General features: G+C 32.4%; 1 protein-coding gene across 1 annotated transcript in view; it reads left to right on the top strand.

Moving 5' to 3' along the window:
- Window positions 1-19,210, top strand: part of LOC131952099 (collagen alpha-4(VI) chain) — a 60,950-nt gene continuing 41,740 nt past the window's right edge. Inside the window, exons 1-13 of the mRNA XM_059314614.1 lie at window positions 1-5; window positions 97-295; window positions 672-852; window positions 6,522-7,102; window positions 8,310-8,322; window positions 8,646-8,672; window positions 10,491-10,520; window positions 10,854-10,930; window positions 11,056-11,329; window positions 12,698-12,913; window positions 13,111-13,134; window positions 14,795-15,355; window positions 15,663-15,731. Coding sequence (XP_059170597.1) covers window positions 1-5; window positions 97-295; window positions 672-852; window positions 6,522-7,102; window positions 8,310-8,322; window positions 8,646-8,672; window positions 10,491-10,520; window positions 10,854-10,930; window positions 11,056-11,329; window positions 12,698-12,913; window positions 13,111-13,134; window positions 14,795-15,355; window positions 15,663-15,731 — 2,257 coding nt within the window. The remainder of the gene's footprint in view (window positions 6-96; window positions 296-671; window positions 853-6,521; window positions 7,103-8,309; window positions 8,323-8,645; window positions 8,673-10,490; window positions 10,521-10,853; window positions 10,931-11,055; window positions 11,330-12,697; window positions 12,914-13,110; window positions 13,135-14,794; window positions 15,356-15,662; window positions 15,732-19,210) is intronic.

Raw genomic sequence — 19,210 nt, forward strand, 5'->3', positions numbered from 1 at the left:
ATGCGGTAAAAATACTTAATTTAGTGTGTACATATTTTGAAATGATAACTTCTATTGTGCTGCATTTATAATTTAGAGTTAAATGTGTTTTTACAGACGAAGTTCTAATGAAGGTGCCGTTGGGGCTCTGGATGGCATTTCAAAGAATTTCATGAGAAGTCCAAGGTTTAATCTCTTATCTTCATTGAGATTGCTAGAAAATGATATTTTAAAAGAAGAAAACGGTGACAGGAAGAATGTTCCAAATGCTGTTGTCATCATTACTGATACAAACTCTCAGCAAAAGATGTCAGAAGTGAGTTATTTTATCTAATAATATATTTATAGTTTTAAAATACTTTCTTGTTTTATAATTATCATAACATTTTATGTTTTAAATATTGCACTATTATTAAGATTATTTCAATTATTCTTTTGTAATTGTTTATAATGCCATGCACTTTTTAAGTCTTGTTAAAACATAATTGTAGCAAAAAATATAAAAGTTTATAATCAAATCTTTCTATGTAGTAAGATCTTTGTGTAGTTTTAAATTTTTACCTATTTCAAAATGTTTTGCTGAATTAATTTAAAAAAAAGTTTTTTCTTGTACAGCTTAGGTCTAATCATTGTTTAAAAGTTATTTTACATAATTTATTAATAGTGAAAGGTAAAATAAAAATATTTTACAGATTGAAACTTTGACAAAATCAATTGAAAGTAAGAATGGAGTTTTATATACAATTGGAATTGGTCTGGTTGATAAAAAAGAAATGGAAAGCGTGGCATCATCCACTGAAAATGTGTTTACCTTTTCTGATTATGGAGAACTGGAACGATATGGAGCAATACTGAGAAAGCAAATAAGTGCATGTAGGTGTTAATATTTTTGTAGCATATGAAATTGTTTCTCTTTTTAAATTAAATATTTTAACAATCACAGATAAACTAAATAATGTTAATGGTAACTATTAAAATGTTTAAGGCCTGTATTCAAGTTATGTAATTTGTGTATGATTGTTAAGTCGTATCTTTTCAAATCAATATTTGCTGATTTTTAACGAATTTATATATTTTTAAAATTTTAACAGTGGCCACAAGAAAACGTAAGCATGGATTTTATGTTAAATTTAATAAAGCCAATTAAAATATAACATGTTTTATTTTAAGAGCATCTTTTAGTTATTTTATTTATAAAAATCCAATAAATACTAATTTTAACTACATTTCAAATTCTACCAGTAAGTTAAAATTGCATGTTAAGTAACGACTATTATTTAAACATTTTTTATCTATATTTCAAAATTAGATAGTTATTCAGTTTTACGCTAATTTTATTTTAAACCAATATATTTCTATCAATAATATAATTTTGTAAGAAACATATAAATTACTAGATTGTTTAAAAAAATTAAAAAGTTAATCTCCAATTGCTAATTTTATGCTGTTAGTAAACAATGATTTTGTTTTACTGAAAATTTTATTGCATAAGAATTTTTTAATGTTTATCTCCCTGATGAACTAGTAATAAAACAGATAGTGTTAGTTATCTCACAAGTTAAAGACAATTACAAATATACTGTTTCTAATTCACAGCTTCTCTTGATTGCATTTTGATCGCATCATTTTGTTGTTATAACTTATATATTTTAAAAAAAGAAATATCAAGAAAACATTTTCACAGCAATAACTACATGTTGGGAGTTAAAAAAAACAGAATGTTATGTTAACTAACATAATATAACAAAGAATGACAATACAACATAACCTGTAAATATTACTAAAATTCAGTTATGGCTGTACTGATACATGGTTAGATATTGTGATTGTTTTTGATGCCTCAATTAATCTAAAAACACCAATCAGCAAGGTAATTATGTAAAAGATTTTAAAACGTAGATGGAGGTAGATGGAATGAGAGAAATTAGAAAAAAAAACTTTTTTTTACCTACACACTATTTTCCACGAAAATGATTAACACTGACAACATCCCTCAAGACACTGTTCCTTTTGCATTAGATTCCATTTTATTCGACTTTTACTTTTCTACGCGCCATTTGTTACTCAGCGAGCATCGGGCCTACCAACACCATAACCAGTGACTAGTAAGTCATATTTTAAACCTATACATTACAGTGGTGTGTTTTATTAATTGTGAGTACGATGCGTTATTTCCAGCAAAGTCTCATTATCTTTGCAAAGATGACCGGAGCTTTATGTTCTGGTTTCCAGTTCACCACTAGATTTTATAAGGATTGGAATGGTTTTAGTTTTGGAAATTAATTTTGACACATTGTCATACAAACTGAAATAGAAATGGTACATATAATTGGTTTTGTAATGTACGTTTATTTTTAAAATCATAATCATTATTCCAGTGAACCCCTTGTGGAACATAGGGACGCAATCACACCTATCAATCGTACGTGTTATCATGCTAAAATGGAAATCAAGATTTTCACAAATCTCGACGTTTTACACCTCCCTGAGTCTGTTGGTCTGTGTGGTTCTGTGTGTATGTATGTCTGTCTGTCTGTCCGTGAACACGATTACTTGAGTACAGTTACAGTTAGGTTGATGAAATATCAAATATAACTATTATATCAAATGTGTATTTTTGTATCTATTTTTCCGGTACTTATGGAACTTATTCTACTTTCGGTTTTTTAAAAGCCTATCATTTGAGTACTGCTTCTGAAAATAGAAGAAATTTCATATGAAAGTAAAAGATCTAATTCTCTGTTTTCTATCAAATGTTAAGTAAATTCCGTTGAACGAAAGTAGAACTTTACACTATTTCCGATTTCTCAAAAAAAAAAAACGCATATGAATTTATAAATACAAAGATTCCGCATTATTATACAAACATTGTTTGCTGTTCACTTGGTACGTAATTTTTTTTTCCTACGAGATTCCATCCAATGTTTAAAAGTTTAAGTATGTAAAAATTGATTGAAAATCATGTCTATATCCCGAGTTGCCATCCTCCGTATTGGTATAAAAGAATATTCGAAAAGGTTTTGGGGTGATTGCTCCCTCTTTATTTAAGGGGATATGCTATGTTTTTTTTCTATTTTTTACAATTTAAGATCGAAAGCCTTTTGAATACTATTATCATGTTTGGCACATGAAAGTAAGTATTAAACAGCAAAAAAAGGGTTTGAAAACAATTTTGGTTGTCATGAAAACCCCAAAAAACCTCAACCATTTTGAATTTTTCGGCACTATTAAAAATGCTAAGGCTTATTTATTTATGCACCTATAGCAATCAAATTTAAACTGCATATATTTCAATATATTTTAAAACTTTTGTCGCGACAACTCTTTGAAATAGCTACTAGTAAAACGTTTACAAGGTCTAAATATCGTGCCCTTTTTAGTATCCAACATTTTTAATTTTTGCATATTAATTACCAAATACTTTTTTCCTATGAAAGCCATCACGATTCCCTCGTGACAAAAAAAATATTTTGGCATAAAGAACATTTAAGGAAAATATGGTTGGTATTGTTCAATAAATTAAAAAAGTAGTAGGGTTTTTGGTGTTAAAAAACCTGCAAACTGATATAAACAGCAAAAAAAAAAAAAAAAAAAAAAAAAAAAAAAAAAAAAAAAAAAAAAAGGTCACAAAAATACCATATCTGTGTAAACTACAAAGCGGTTTATAAGCTTTGGGTGTTTCCGAGATGATGGAAATTAGGATTATGAAACACATAAGAAGTCCAGCTTTACAATTATGTCAAATACAATATGATGACGGATATAAAACATTTGTTAGAGTGCTTATTAGAATTGAAAAACTTAATTATTTTTTTAATTAATAGGGTCATAAAAATGGTAATTTAAACACATAAATAATTTTTTTTTCTCATTAGAGTAATTAATTTCTTAATACAAAAATGGACAAAGTATCCGAAAATGCAAGAAACCCATCATGCCGTAAAACAAGAAATTTTGTGATTTTTTGCTTAGCATATCCCCTTAAGCTGGTATAGTAATCAAAGTATTACACTGCAAAGCTGTTAAAATTCATGATATTTATAGTTGACCCTTACATTCATACACAAAGATTGTTAACAAACGTGTTAAATTCGTGTTAATGCGTATTAATTTTCGATAAAACCTTGTAACATTTTTATTTGTGGGCTCTTTCTTTAATTAAGAGTAGGTTTACGCCTATAATATGTTATCAAAACTAATAAAATATCAGTTTTTATGTACAATTGTGTAAGCTTTGCATGACCGACAATGTGTAAACACCGACACTCGTGTTAGATGTGTCAGTAATGTAGCTGTTTACCACCTGCTTAAGAAATTTTTTTTAACAAGCGGGAGGGGATGGGGCAGTGACCGTGGGTATTTTTTAAATCAATTCATGGTATTTCAAGTTTATTTTTAAACATTTCATACAACTGTAACTGAATCTTAGTAGGTCTACATCATTATTTTGTGTCAAAGCCTAAGATGATGTAGATCTACACATTATTTTCAAAAAACTCAAAACAACCACGTTACAATTTCGATATTTAAATATCAGCTCGTGTATAATGTGCTCGCTTTGTCAGGTGTGTAGGGCTACCGTCAGCGCGACCACAAAAATGGGGGAGAGGCGTTTTTTCAGCATAAAGTTGAGTAAAAGTAATATAATGACGTAACGTTGATTAGCCGAATTTACTCGTACACATATAGTCGTTGATAGCTAAACAGCCACAAATGACAGTAAAAAGTTCGTTTTACAACATCTTCAAATAAAAAAAAAGACGCATGACTGACTGCAATCTCTGACTCTTTATAACAAACAGTGGAAAAAAAAGCCTTTAAAATCGAGAGGCAGGGTATACAGCGTCCACGCGCGATTAACTCTTTCAATAAAGAACAATTTTAGATAGTCTTAGCACATTCACAGGGTAAATTAACACGCCGTAGACTTACGGACATCTTAGAAAAGTTTAACTCCTAATTATTACTTAGGCCAAGTAATAGATGTTACCGAAAATATTTAATCCCTACATTACGTTATTAGTTAATGTACACATTGCATGTAAATGGAATGGTAATTACTGAAAAGGATTACAAGTTTATACTGTTGTACCAAGATCATCTCACCAACTTTGTGGTTCTCTGGCCTCTCAAAACAAAGCCAGCGGAAGAAGTCGCTTACAGCTTTTATAGGCACATTAATCTTGTTTGGTGCACAATTGAATTTACAGTCCGACAATGGTCGGGAATTTTCAATGATATACTGTGTCACTTTGAAGAGTGTACATGAGAAGCCCTGCCACCCGCAAAGATAAGGAAGTTTTGAAAAGAGTTAACAAAGACATCTACGTGGATGCAAGATGAAAAAAAAATACCGCTTGAGCAGGGAAAACGATTTGTGCAACTTATGAAAAACAGGACCTTTCATTGTGGGATTTAAAGAAGCTTATTTTAGTTGTAAAGCTAAAGTGGGTCTCGCATCTAAGCTATCCCAAGCTGTACAGACAACTGAAGAACTGGATAATATTATAGAAAGTGTACAAGCAATACATCTGGTAGTAACATAGCACCATGAACAAGATTCTGAGGCTACCGCTGAAAATACTGGCGAGATTACAATCCACGATGAAGGAAACCAAAGTAACAGGGAAGACGTTGAGGGTGAAGAATTACTTTTTTTCTGTCACGTGTTGTGTGTGCCTTAAGGAAAGCAGTGACGCCCACGAGGGCAGAAAGTGCGGACAAAACTTCATGCTGTATGTTGACATGCTCATAAAGATGTTGACGATAAAGAAATGGAAGTTTATGGGGGTCAATATTTGGTGAACTATTTACTTCAACATTGAGAGTGAACTAGAAAATAAGAGACAATCGAAAAGAAATCTGCATCATTGGGGGACATTATGCGGGTTTCTGTTTCTGCCGTAAACAAGAACGCGGTGATGCACGACATCGGCTAGCAGTTGTAGGGGATGGCATTATTACAATTAAGTGTTTGTCCACACTGCTTGTTCAAGAATGCAGATGTTCTTGACCACGAAATACCTCTTCAATCTGCTACTACTGCTCAGTCCACATGAACTAGCTTAAGATTGTTGATGTGTATTTGCAAGTGAAAGCGTTTAAATAACAAATTCCTATGCATAAAAAAGAAAATTAAGTGCAATTTAATATTTCATTCTAGTTTCCATGCAGCAACAAATAGTAAGCAAAAATACCCCTGATTCCTTTGTACTCCGCGTAAAGATTTCTTGTTGTTCATTTTTTTCTATCTTAAGTTTTTAACTGATGCTTAAGACTTTTGGAATTTGGGCATTTCACTCTTTGCTTGAGCATTTCATGTCAATCTTAGGCAGTTTAGATACTATTTTCATAATGTGTTAAACCTCTATTAACCAGAACATTTGAGAGATATATTAACAAAACGTTTACGTCGTGATTTTGTGTTTTGTACTCGGTTGTCGGTGTTACATTTTGAACATTTTTTAAAAGTAAAATTATTTTAATAAAATTTGTTTACTACTGACAAAAACACGTTTGATGTTTTCTATTTAATTTTATAGGTTGTGCTGATGCTAGATTTGATCTTGTGTTTGTTCTTGATGCTTCAACCAGTGTAACAGCACCAAACTTTGAGTTGATGAAAGACTTTATGAAAGATTTCCTTTTTGAGGCTGATATTGACAACGGCAATGTTAGGGTAGGTGTTGTCATCTACAGCACAGGGGATTATGTCCAGTTCCAGCTGAAAGATTTTTCAAAGAAAGAAGATGTATACAATGCTATTGATATTATTCCGTATCGCTATGGCAACACCAACACTGCAGATGCTTTGAAAACAATGAGGACAGTAATGTTTACTGCAGAGAATGGAGATCGTCCAGGCGTTGACAACATTGCTATTGTGGTGACTGATGGTATATCAAACATAAACAACCTGAGAACCATTCCAGAGGCTGATAAAGCACGTGCGCAAGGGATCCATATCTATCCTAATGGTATTAACCTGACAGACACTAAAGAGTTGGATGGCATTGCCAATAAACCATTAAGTCAGAACAGGTTTTCTGTACAGAAATTCACAGAATTGTCTCCCCTAAGATACCGGGTGTTTTCTGCGCTTTGTGGGGGTAAGTATGCATGTGTAAGATAATAAACAAAACTTCTTTATGTTTAGTTTAGTTAGCTGTCCTTGCTCCCATATTTGTTGTGTAGTGTCTGAATCTCCGTGACACAAAACTACATTTAATGAAGTAAAAAAGGCACACGAGGTTCACAAAGTATCATCCTATGTTACATTGTTGTTTTTTAATTTATTTGGAACATGATTATGCACAAATTGTAAAAAAAATTAACTGCAGCATGGGTTATTTAAAAACTGTATTGACCTACTAAAATTAAAAGATTGTAATAGGGTTTAATTTATTTTCACTTATATTGTGTCAGCCTACTCTATTTTAAACCAGATGTCAGTGCAACTCTGTCTAAGCCCAGAGTGGTTAAATTAAACTAATTTTTTTAATAAAAACATAAGATTATCAAATAATCATAACTTTATTAAATGTAAAACAAAAAAAAATTAACCAATGCAATCTTTAACTAAACAAAATAGCATACTCACTATTCTAAAATAAACACCATTACTCTAAACTAAACAACACTACTCTTAACTAAACAACACTACTGTAATCTAAACAACACTACTCTAAGCTAAACACTACTCTAAACTAAACAACACTACTCTAAACTAAAACTAAATGTAAGCCCTGCTGAGGGGGATCACTAAAATCTATCTATCCTTCCCTAGGCTTCTATATAACTGTCCGGGTCAGTGCAACCGTGGTGAAACCCACGGTGGTTAAATCTTATCCTTAGTCTAATTAAAAAACTACTAAAAATAAAACAAAAACTTTAAGAATATAATAAAATTTATTTAACAAAAATATGGAACCAAAACTTACATAAAAAAACTAGAATCTAGATCTAGATAAAACAAAACACTCAAGACATACAAAACAGAAACAGAACTCAACGAAACAAAACACTCAATTTCGGACCACCGTCCATTTTAAAATCCTAATCATATCAGCGCGGACTACTTAGCTAGAAAAAACAAAAATCCTCAGAGGAACACAAAAAGACATTCACCTTTTTGTAATAAAATAATTAAATAACTCCCCAGCCCCTTACATAAACAACACCACTCTAAATGAAACAACTCTTTAACTAAACTACACTACTCTAAACTAAATACAACTACTCTAAACTAAACGACACTACTCTAACTTAACAACATTATTCTAACTAAACTCAACAAAACATTTCTAAAAACAGCAAATTATAACACCCAGTCAATTACTACAAGTAAACTACACAGCATCAAGTGCCCCCTCATAAAAATCCTCTCCTAGTCGCCCACATTTAAAAAAAAATTAATCCTACCACTTTTACAACCTAGGTATACCCTTCATTTCACACTACACCAAAATACACTACAGACCAAAAAATGCAAACAGAAATTACCTTAATATTTGTAATAGTAAAAAATAGAATGCATAAAACATTATATTTAGCTTAATGTATAGGCCCTCTAGTGTAGTCATAGATGCACCGACATTTTAAAGATTGTTCTTGCTGTTTTAGCCACTTATTAACTCGTTCTTTAATATTCTTAATTTCCCCAACAGAACCAGAGCCAATAACTTCCAGAGCAGGTAATTAATATTTTTTTAAGATTAAATGTGTAAATAATCAGTGGAAAAATTACTGAAGCTTTTATCATTGAGATTCTTTAATAAATGTATGGTAGACTGTGTAGATCAGTGGTTCCCAACCTTTTTCGAGTGTTAACGCCAACCTATGTCATTTGTAATTATCTTAATTTTGTTTTTAATCGAAGAATAGTGTTGAAAATATATTCTCGAAAAGTCAATCAATTTTACGTTTGGGTATGAATGGTTAAATACTACACCAAAATTGTGTCTGCAGTTTTTCATCTTACTCGGAATCATTCTGCAAATCAAAGAATTCATCTTGTAATTCATCGGAAATGCTGGCAACATCAAGGGAAGAAGAGAATGGGTAATGCGTCAATACAGATTCTTCTTTTTTCAGCTCAGAGAAATAGCAATGCAGTTCGTTTTCAAGAGATTCAAGATGCCCAGAAATCGCTTCTTTCAAACTTTTAATTATCTCACAATCAGATTCATCTACCACACCGCAGAGTTTCTCAAATTTACAATATTTCCAAGATTTATTTTCTTTACAGATTTTGCAGCTTTGGGAAAAATGCCCCGAGATTATCATGTAAAGTTATAATATTCGTTCATTTTCCCTGAAGCTTCAGGTTAAGCTTATCTTGATGTTAGGTACGCTACTCTCTCCAACCACTCTATGTCGTTTTAAGTATTCCAAAAAGGTCTTGTTTCTTTTGCACCTCCAAGAACAATTTGTTTTCAGATTTCAATTCAAAAACACAATCTACAACATTTCGTTTGACAGGCAGCGTACTGTAGTGTAGAAGAGCAAAACCTCGTGATCTATATTAATGCTTTTGCTCAGTTCTTTGAAGCTCCAGAGTTTATATAATTTACGACTTATACTAGCAATGGACTCTTGATGTCGATTGGTTAGGGCAGTGGTTAGGGAGCTAAATCTTTTCTGTTTTCTGAAAGCCCGATTTTGAGCTAAACATAGATGGCGCACCATCCGTACAAACCCCCACAGCCGTTTTAACCCATTTTAATCATCCAGTTACAAAAAAAAGGTATTTATTTTCTCCCTGCTATCTTCACAAAACAGCAACTCTTCTTTGCTATCATCCGCATGAATATAGACACAGACCATCAACTGCGAGCACGAATTCACGTCTGTTGATTTATCAACTTGAAAAGCAAATAATGGTGAAAGCTTAATTTTGATAAAAATGTGTTATTTAACATTTACGTACATGCAGCGTTTGATGAGATTTTCTCCTATTGTTTTTTTTTTCTTGGCATTTTCTATCGCGACATCATTTGATGCTTGCACTAATTCTGGTGAAAACTTCCTGTTCGATCAAGTCTCTGGCGTTTGCAACTAGCTTCTTACCGACGAATGAACTCCATATATTTTTTGGTGTGTTCCGAATGACTCGTCTCAAATGGCGTTTTAGTTTTGAAGATTTCATAGATTCGTGACTGAGAACAACTTTGTACAGTGCGCTTTGATTCTTCTCTATTACATCTCCAGTGATGTTAATGAAGCCGAATTTAAAAAATTCTTCTAAATATTTATGTTTTGTTTCAAATTACTAAGGTTTAGTATACCAGTTGGCGACCCCCCAGAAAGACCTTTGCGACCCCCAGGGGGGTCGCGACCCCCAGGTTGGGAACCCGTGGTGTAGATCATACTATGCTAAATTTAGCCAATGGTATACACAGCTAGTGTAAAACCCCACATTAAGGTGGAAACTATATCAGATATACTTATATGTACTCTTTTTTGGTTTTTATTTTTAGTAAAAATCTAAAATTTATGTTTATTTGTCACAGAACCATTCATTCTGCCACTACCTAAATCAGGTAATCATTTTATTTTGGTACCTCATGAGCAATGTGAAGATGATAAATGCTTTTGCATATGTATGAATAATTTGAATAGGACCGTAAACTGTAAAGAAAAATGATTTTATATGTGTAATAAAAAGATAAATACAAAGCACTAAGGATTTTAGGATATTAACATCAGTACACAACTGCGCTTAATCTAATTAATTGTAATCAGGGTATATAGCTTCAGAAATTCATAAATAACTTTTACTTGCACGTTATGTAAAAGATAAGACATTTTAAAAGGTTTTTTTTTCTTCTTGTATAGTAGTTTGTCTAATGTAAAATGTAATTCTAATTATCAAGATTGTGCACTGGGCAGGGCTGATCTTGTTATTGTTGTTGATTCATCCACAAGTGTTTCTAAAGTGAACTTTAAGAAGGTTTGTATCTTTCTTTCCATGGTTTTGCTGTTAGTACTAGTCAAAGCAATTTGCATGCAGCATTGTACACATTGTTAGATAGGTCATACCTTTATTATTTTATTTTGTGTTTATTCAATTTCCAGATTATAAGTTTTCTCAAAGACTTTGTTTCCAAGGCTGATATTGATTCTGGAAATGTTCGTGTGGGTCTGATAATGTACAGCACTGAAGTCTATCCAATATTTGACCTGAATACCTACACCAAAGTAGCAGATATTATTCAAAAATTGGATACAGTTGACTATAACTTTGGATCAACAAATATAGCAGAGGCACTGGAAGTGATGAGGACAGATTTGTTTACTCCAGACAAAGGAGACAGGGCTGAAATCCCCAACATTGCTCTAGTTCTCATTGGTAGGTCTTTACAAGGGTCCTGGTCTCACATTGCTACTAGATCTATTAAAAGATATATGTATTCTTTAAAAAAAACATTTCCAGGCTACCTTTCCAAACCCAAAATTATCTAGCTGTTTCCTCTATACGTACCATAAATTAAAAAGTTTTTAACTACTTTTTATCTTTTTTTTTCATTTTTTATTGGGAATTCAGAGGGCCATACTAAAACAAACAACAGTCTTATGCTTGGAAATATTAAATTACACTTAATATAGAAGCAATAGCAATTAAAATTTAATTTAAAGGTTACTGTATACAAAAACAGAATATTTTTAAATTTCTAAAGCGTCGTTAGTTTTAACTATTATTATTAACAAATATTGTAGATGACAAGGTCTTAATACATGAGCAAATTATTATATTTTCAATGTATCAATTATTGCAACGACCTACACTTTTACTATTATATCTAAAGAAAGAAAATTAATTTTTGTATGTGACACAAATCATAGTGCCAAGGGGCAATAATCAGAATCTGATTTGATTGCTGGCCTTGTGGGTACATTTTTTTTCTTTTTTGAGTGATTTTTACAAGTTATTTCCATGTCATGTGACCTCTGGGGGATTTGGATTTGACTGTAGTGATGCTAGCAAAACCAGGCCTTGAGTGATCACAGTGCTGACTTAGTTGTTGTCAGTGAAATAGTATAGAGCTAATGAATGTATGGTTACATTATATTTTTGTACTTGTGCCGCATGCTGCAGACTAGATCTTTTAAGTATATGTTAATTATAGTCGTAGAATGTCTATTTTTGGGCAGTATTTTGTCATACTGGCCTGTAATTGTAAATATATTTTATTCTATTGAGTAGTGCCTTATCTAGATGATTAGACTGCTTGTTTTGGTAAGCCCTGGAACAAGTTTTTATAGAAAAGTGTGTAGCCTACTTTTATTTACACTATTTTAGGGTTAAATGGCATACTATTTGGCATTATGTTTGGCATTATAATTAATATCCTATACAGTATCATTGTTGACATCCTTTTTTAAACACCAGTCTATTGTAGGCTGCAGCTAGCCATTATTGTGTCTAGGCCATTGTGTCCTCTACAATTTAGTAATTGTTTGCCTCAGCTTATGCAACGCTAATATGTGGATACGCTTGGCTGAGACAAATAAAGTTTGGCCTGTTACACGACAAGTGTGTGTGTGTGTGTGTGTGTGTGTGTGTGTGTGTGTGTGTGTGTGTGTTTTGTCTCTCATGGGGCAGCATTAAAGCACTAAACCTCAGTGGGTGACCATCACATCCTATCTTCACTAAGGCAGTGTTACATGAACTTTTAGAACATTTAAAAGCTTATAATAATGTTTATTATTTTTGCAGATGGTTTGTCTACAGTAAATCCAGAGCAAACTGTACCCAATGCTAGACTAGCCCAGAATGATGGAATTCACATCTACACTGTTGGTATTGGCCTTTCTGACTATCGTGAATTAGACGGCATTGCAAGCCCTCCTGCAAAAGAGAACAGTTTTAAAGTTGCTTCCTTTGATGATCTTGTGCATGTTGATGACATGATTTTTGCTGCTGCATGTCCAGGTAAGAAATTTATACATTAGGTTATATAAACCTTCTTGAAATACAATTATTTATATAATTTTAGTACATAATACACAACTGACCTAACAATAGGAACTTCATTCTGGCTATATGTTGGTGTGAAATTTCCTAAAATTTCTTATTACAAAGTAAGAAAGCTTACATAATTAATTGAACTTTAATTGCTTTGCTTACAGAGGAGTTTACCTTCACAAAACCAAGTAAGAAATTTAAATGTTAAGCATGTCAGTTGCCTTTACCATAAAAAGGCTAATTTTACCTTTCTCACTGTAGGCATGCCGTTTTACTGTTCTTTATTAAATGAAAGGAGAAAAAGCTACGTTGTGTCTTTCTGCACCAACACTCCCTCCCTCCTTCCCGGCACCCCACACCACAAAATAAAAGATAGATAAGCTAATGAAATTAAAAAAAAACTTAACTATTGCATCAATTATCATGGAGTGTGGGGGATTTTAGTGTGTGGAGCGTAGGGTTTTCTTGTGTGTGGTGTGTGGGTTTCTGTGCGTGGGTTGGGAGGTCTTCGTGCGTGGTGTGGTTTTAGTAAAAGGTGTGTGGGAATTCGGTGTATTGTGTGTGGGAATTATGTGTGCGGTGTTTGGGAATTGTGTGTTGTGTGTAGGGTTTTTGTGCGTGGTGTGTAGTTTTACTGTGTGGTGGAACTGTGTGTGTGGTGTGTGGGTTTTTTGTGCGTGATGTTTGGGAATTGTGTGTGTTGTGTGTGGGGGGTTTGTGTTGTGTGTGGGGTTTTCGTACATAGATTCGGAAATAGAATCAGTACGCACTGAATACAACGTATAGAAAACTATACTGCTATTTCTATATTTGAACTCTATTACCTCCATAGCTATTCTTTTCAATATTATTTTTATGGAAGGTTGCTTAATTTTTTCATAACCTAGGTTTATCGGATACTACGTTGTATATTAAGTTGATTGTTAATAAAATAAAATAATAATTTAACAGTTATTTAGAAATGTTTGTATTGATCGAACGAATGAAGGGTTAATGTCGTAACATGACCTTGTCCTGTTCTGAGTATGTCGTAATTCTAGTTGAAGCAATGATGTTGTGTATGTCATAATTCTAGTTGAAGTAATGATGTTGTTGTGGTTTCCAAAGGCAGGGAGTAAATGTTGGTGTACTAAAACTGGTTGTGGTGTCTTTCAACCACTCACGGGGTTAAAGGTCAGACAATTGACAGCGAAGGGGTTATTCGATAATTAGGAATGTGTGTGTTGGTTTGGGTGTGAGTGTGAGTGACTGTATGACTATATTCTGGTTTGTGTGTGTGTGTGGAAGATCACAATTCCGTGTTTGTCTACAGGGCTTGTTCAAGAATGAAGATGTTCTTGACCTCGAAATCTCGCTTTAATCTGCTAATACTGCTCAGTCCACATGAACTAGCTAAAGATTGTTGATGTGTATTTGCAAGACTAAGTGTTTAGATAACAAATGCCTATGCATAAAATAGAAAATTAAGTGCAATTCAATATTTCATTCTAGTCTACCGAGCAGCAACAAATAGTAAGCAATAATACCCCTGGTTCCTTTGTTCCTTTTTTTCTATCTTATATTTTTGACTGATTCCTGAGACTTTTGGAATCTGGGCATTTCACACTTTGTTTGAGCAATTCATGTCAATCTTTAAGCAGTTTATATGCTATTTACATAATTTGTTAAACCTCTAGTAACCCAGGACATTTGAGAGATATCTAAGCAAAACGTTTACATCGTGATTTTGCGTTTTGTACTTGGTTGTCGGTATTACATTTAGAACATTTTTTTAAAGTAAAATCATTTTAATTAAATTTGTTTACTACTTACCTAAATACATTGGATGTTTTCTATTTAATTTTGCAGGTTGTGTTGATGCTAGATTAGATCTTGTGTTTGTTCTTGATGCCTCAACCAGTGTAACAGCACCAAACTTTGAGTTGATGAAAGACTTTGTGAAAGATTTCCTCTTTGAAGCTGCTATTGACAACGGCAATGTTAGGGTAGGTGTTGTCATCTACAGCACAGGGGATTATGTCCAGTTCCAGCTGAAAGATTTTTCAAAGAAAGAAGATGTATACAATGCTATTGATATTATTCCGTATCGCTATGGCAACACCAACACTGCAGATGCTTTGAAAACAATGAGGACAGTAATGTTTACAGCAGAGAATGGAGATCGTCCAGGTGTTGACAACATTGCTATTGTGGTGACTGATGGTGTCTCCAACATCAACAACAAAAGAACCATACCAGAAGCTGAAGAAGCCAGAGCACAGGGTATTCACATCTATGCTATTGGTATTGGTCTGACAGAGACCAAGGAGTTGGATGGTATTGCCAGCAAGCCAGTGGATGAAAACAGATTTGCAGTACAAGACTTTTCAGAACTCAGAGAACTCAGGCATAAAGTTTTATCTGCTATGTGTAAGTTTTCAAATTTTATAACCTATTCAAAAATATATAAACATCTAAAATTAAACATTTTTTTAAAAGGATGCAGTTATAAAAGATTTAATTATATTATCTCCTATTGATTATTGCTTATATTTGTCATTTTAATTTTTATTATTTTTAGCAGTTGGTTTAAATAAGAAATATACTTTAAAAATAATAGTATATATTATTAAAATTCTATGTACATGACTTAAATTTTAGAGCAAGTTTTCTTCTTTAATGTTGGTCTACATCATTTAAAAACGAAATTAAAGTTTATTCACATTTGTTTTTACAGGCTCAACATCTGCTCCAGTTGTTACCCAGCCACCACCACCCCCACCAACAACAGTAAAAGCTTTGGCTAGTAAGTTTATTATTTAAGCTTATATTATGTCTTGTGCAGTCTAAATTTTTATAAACAAAGTAAAAGTAGCCTTTAAAGAGCCTGTCTTTACTCTGCGCTGTGTAAGTCTTCAAATTTTGCAATCCTGTTATAAATATTAAAATCTGTAATATAATTTTTTTTTCTAAAAGGATACAATTATAATGATGTAGTTGTTTTAACCCTTTGCAATTTCTATTTTAGCTGTAAATTAGATGCGTATTAATAATTAGAACTCTCTGCAAAGTACTTATAAGTTGAAATAGTTCTCTTCTAATATGTTGGTCATTGTCTGTTTTATTTTATTTTAATAACGTCTTTAAACAAATGTTTTTTACAGGCTCACCATCTGTTCCAATTTTTACCCTGCCACGACAACCCCAAACAACAAGAAATCCAAAATCAACAACAGTAAAAGTTTATGCTAGTAAGTTTATATTTTTTATATCGGTTTTAGAGATAATAATTTACTTATAATCTAAGAAAAATGGTTCCTTCTAAAACGACATAAGTCAAAATTTGTTTGATTATTCAACTTTTCTTAGATCTGAATAATTTAAAAATACTTTGTGTAATTAAAACAGAGTTATATGAGATATATTTATATACCTTGTGTTCTAATCACAAGCCTTTACTTTACGAAAATGGATTTGGGAAAATGTTTTAAAAATCAATTGTGCTAAACAACGTAATAATTATTTTTACCATGTGTAATGTGTTTTTTCTAAATTAGGGAATCACGTAAAAGTAAGAAGTTGTCATAAACATTTTGATTTTTATACAATGTTAAAATTAACAATGTTTAATTACCTTTTCTAATTCAATCCTTAACTTTGCTCAATGCTAATGTTAATTTAGATTAGATGACACTAATATTAGTCTTTGTTTATACAGTTTCAACATCTGCTGCATTTGCTACTCCTCTAGCATCAGCATCACAAACATCACAGACTATGTCTAGTGAGTCTGATTTGTTTTTTAGACATTACAATATTGTGATTTATCAGTTATATGTGTTGTGTAATTTTTCAGCAAAGCTGTTTTATCTTTGAAGTATTTGCCGTTAATTTCACCAAAATCTTGGTTTTTTTAGCAACAGATTTATAAATACTTGAATGCATTTAGATTTTAGTTTGACAAAATCTTTTCTTCGATAAAATGCCTACATGTCTAAAATATTCAGAACGCTTTCATTTTGCGAAAATCTAAAATTTATTTTGTTCCTGTGAATGCTGCACTAAACTATAAGGTAAGAAGTAAATAACATTTGGAAACTAGTTATTGGTTACTTATTAATAATTAATTATGTTCGAATAATGAGTAATGAATTAAACTTTTAGAGTAAGTGTAGTATTAAGATAACGATGTAGTTAAATATGGTTATGTAGCCATTCTATTAATGTTTTTTAGATTGCCTGCTTTGATTTTTTTTTTCAGTGGTTTTGAATAACTTTTCACTAGGTACTGGTCCAGCATTCTGAAACACATTCTTCACCCAGAATCTTTGTAGACTACATCAAATGCATTCTAAGTATAATGATTTGATTTTATCAACTTTATCATCAACTTTTTATCATGCACTCTACCATCCTATCACCATTCCAAACAGTCGACCTAAATATTTGTACTTATTATTTCTTAGTTTATTTTTATTGTAATAAAAATTAGGTATGTTGAAGACGCCATCAGCCCTGGTAGCATCTGTGCAAGATCTGTTGAGAAGGATGTCATTCATGTGATGTACGTATAAAAACAGTTCCTTCATTATTATTATATTATTAGACAATCTCCACATCGAAAGGTTTCTCATTAGTGTAATAAATCACCAATAGAGCCGTTTTGTGGTTTTTTTTCTACACCCGTTGAAGACAATGTTGGCTTTCGGGTAGAGAATTTGTGTAATTTTGTGGTAAAAACGCAAAATCTTGAAATTTAAAACGAAAATATACAAAGACTAGCCAGCTATGTAAAGTTTGACAAAATGATTTTAGTTAAAACGCCATACACAATACACTTGCCAGACTTTCTACAGCTCTTATATCAGATTTGCCTTGACAAGCAATACTTACGTGTATGAAAATAAGATTTAACTTGTAGTCATCTGACTGTTTAATAGGTTTACATTACCAATTCCTGGTTACGTCACTGGTAAGCTTCATTCAAACAAACCAAGCAAGTAAGCCTTTATATTACCTCATGCATGCAACTGTTAGGAGAAGATTGTTCAAATTCACTCTTTTAGCCCACCCCCCCCCCAATCTAATTCTCCCCCCCCCCTCTCTCTCTCTCTCTCTCCCACTATTATAAAAGCGTAACAGGCGATGCTCCTTACCTGTTCAAACCTCACCTTCAGCAATTCTCTCTAATATTTTGGTTTTCCAACAGCCATAGACAGAGCAGCCAGTAGGATAACGATCTTCTCGGCGAAAAATATAACACTTTAAAAAAACATAGCTACGGATGTCATACTTAAATGTACCTGTATATTATTTACCTAAATTATTTTTGTAAAGGCCTAATCCGTTTTTTTTTAAATTTTAACAGTATGAACATGTAAGGACCGCTAGAAAAGATAAACAGACCATACACACCTCTGTGAGATGATAACAATATTCAGTCAAATACTTGGCTTTTAACTTGGAAAAATAAAAATTCTATTAAAAGCTTTACATCTTTGTTATTTGAACAATACATTTAAACTAAGCGATCAGCATAACAATATGGTTCTACGGGACGTTTTTAAAATAGAAATAACTGAAACGAGACATCAAGAGCCAAACAAAAGCAAACATAGAAAAATTCATATATACAAGGACAGAGTAACACAGATTTGGGAAACAAAACATAATGAGAACGATTAGGATATCAGCTGCGGTTAAAATTGTACTGATCACACATTCAGTGTGAAGGCCGTGCACACTAAATAGTAGAGCTTGAAACCCTGGGGATAATGAGAAATATGTAAACGTCGTATGGTCTTAACAAGTTACTTTATCTTAAAGATATATTGTGGACAGTTTAATATTGAAAGGAAACGTTAAATTAACGAGATTTTAAACGAAGTGTAAATTTTTTTTAAATTAGTTAACTAAAATAAAAGTAAACCTTGTCAAGTGGCTACATAAGATCATTTTTAGATCTGGATTTCGTTACACTCCAATGGTTTACTTACGGAGAAGAAAAGTGAAGAGTGAAGGCATGGATTATTCTACTCCACAAACCTGTACTGCTCGATTCCCATGTAGGCCTTCACAAACAGTGGATGCCACGTAAACGCTGAGAATTAATTGCTACTAGCAGCTGAACAGCTGAACATACTAGTAACATGGTTAAATGATTGGTGTGCACTGTGTTTGTGGGGTTTGTAGAAACGTGACAGCTAATATTTCTTCTTGAATATTTCTCGTTTTTATTTACAAATCTATTCACAAACATTGTTTATTGAAGTTGAAATAATGCAT

Source organism: Physella acuta, unplaced genomic scaffold (genome assembly GCF_028476545.2).
Source record: "Physella acuta isolate Inbredline_101_S28 unplaced genomic scaffold, ASM2847654v3 ptg000852l, whole genome shotgun sequence".
Taxonomy (NCBI): domain Eukaryota; kingdom Metazoa; phylum Mollusca; class Gastropoda; family Physidae; genus Physella; species Physella acuta.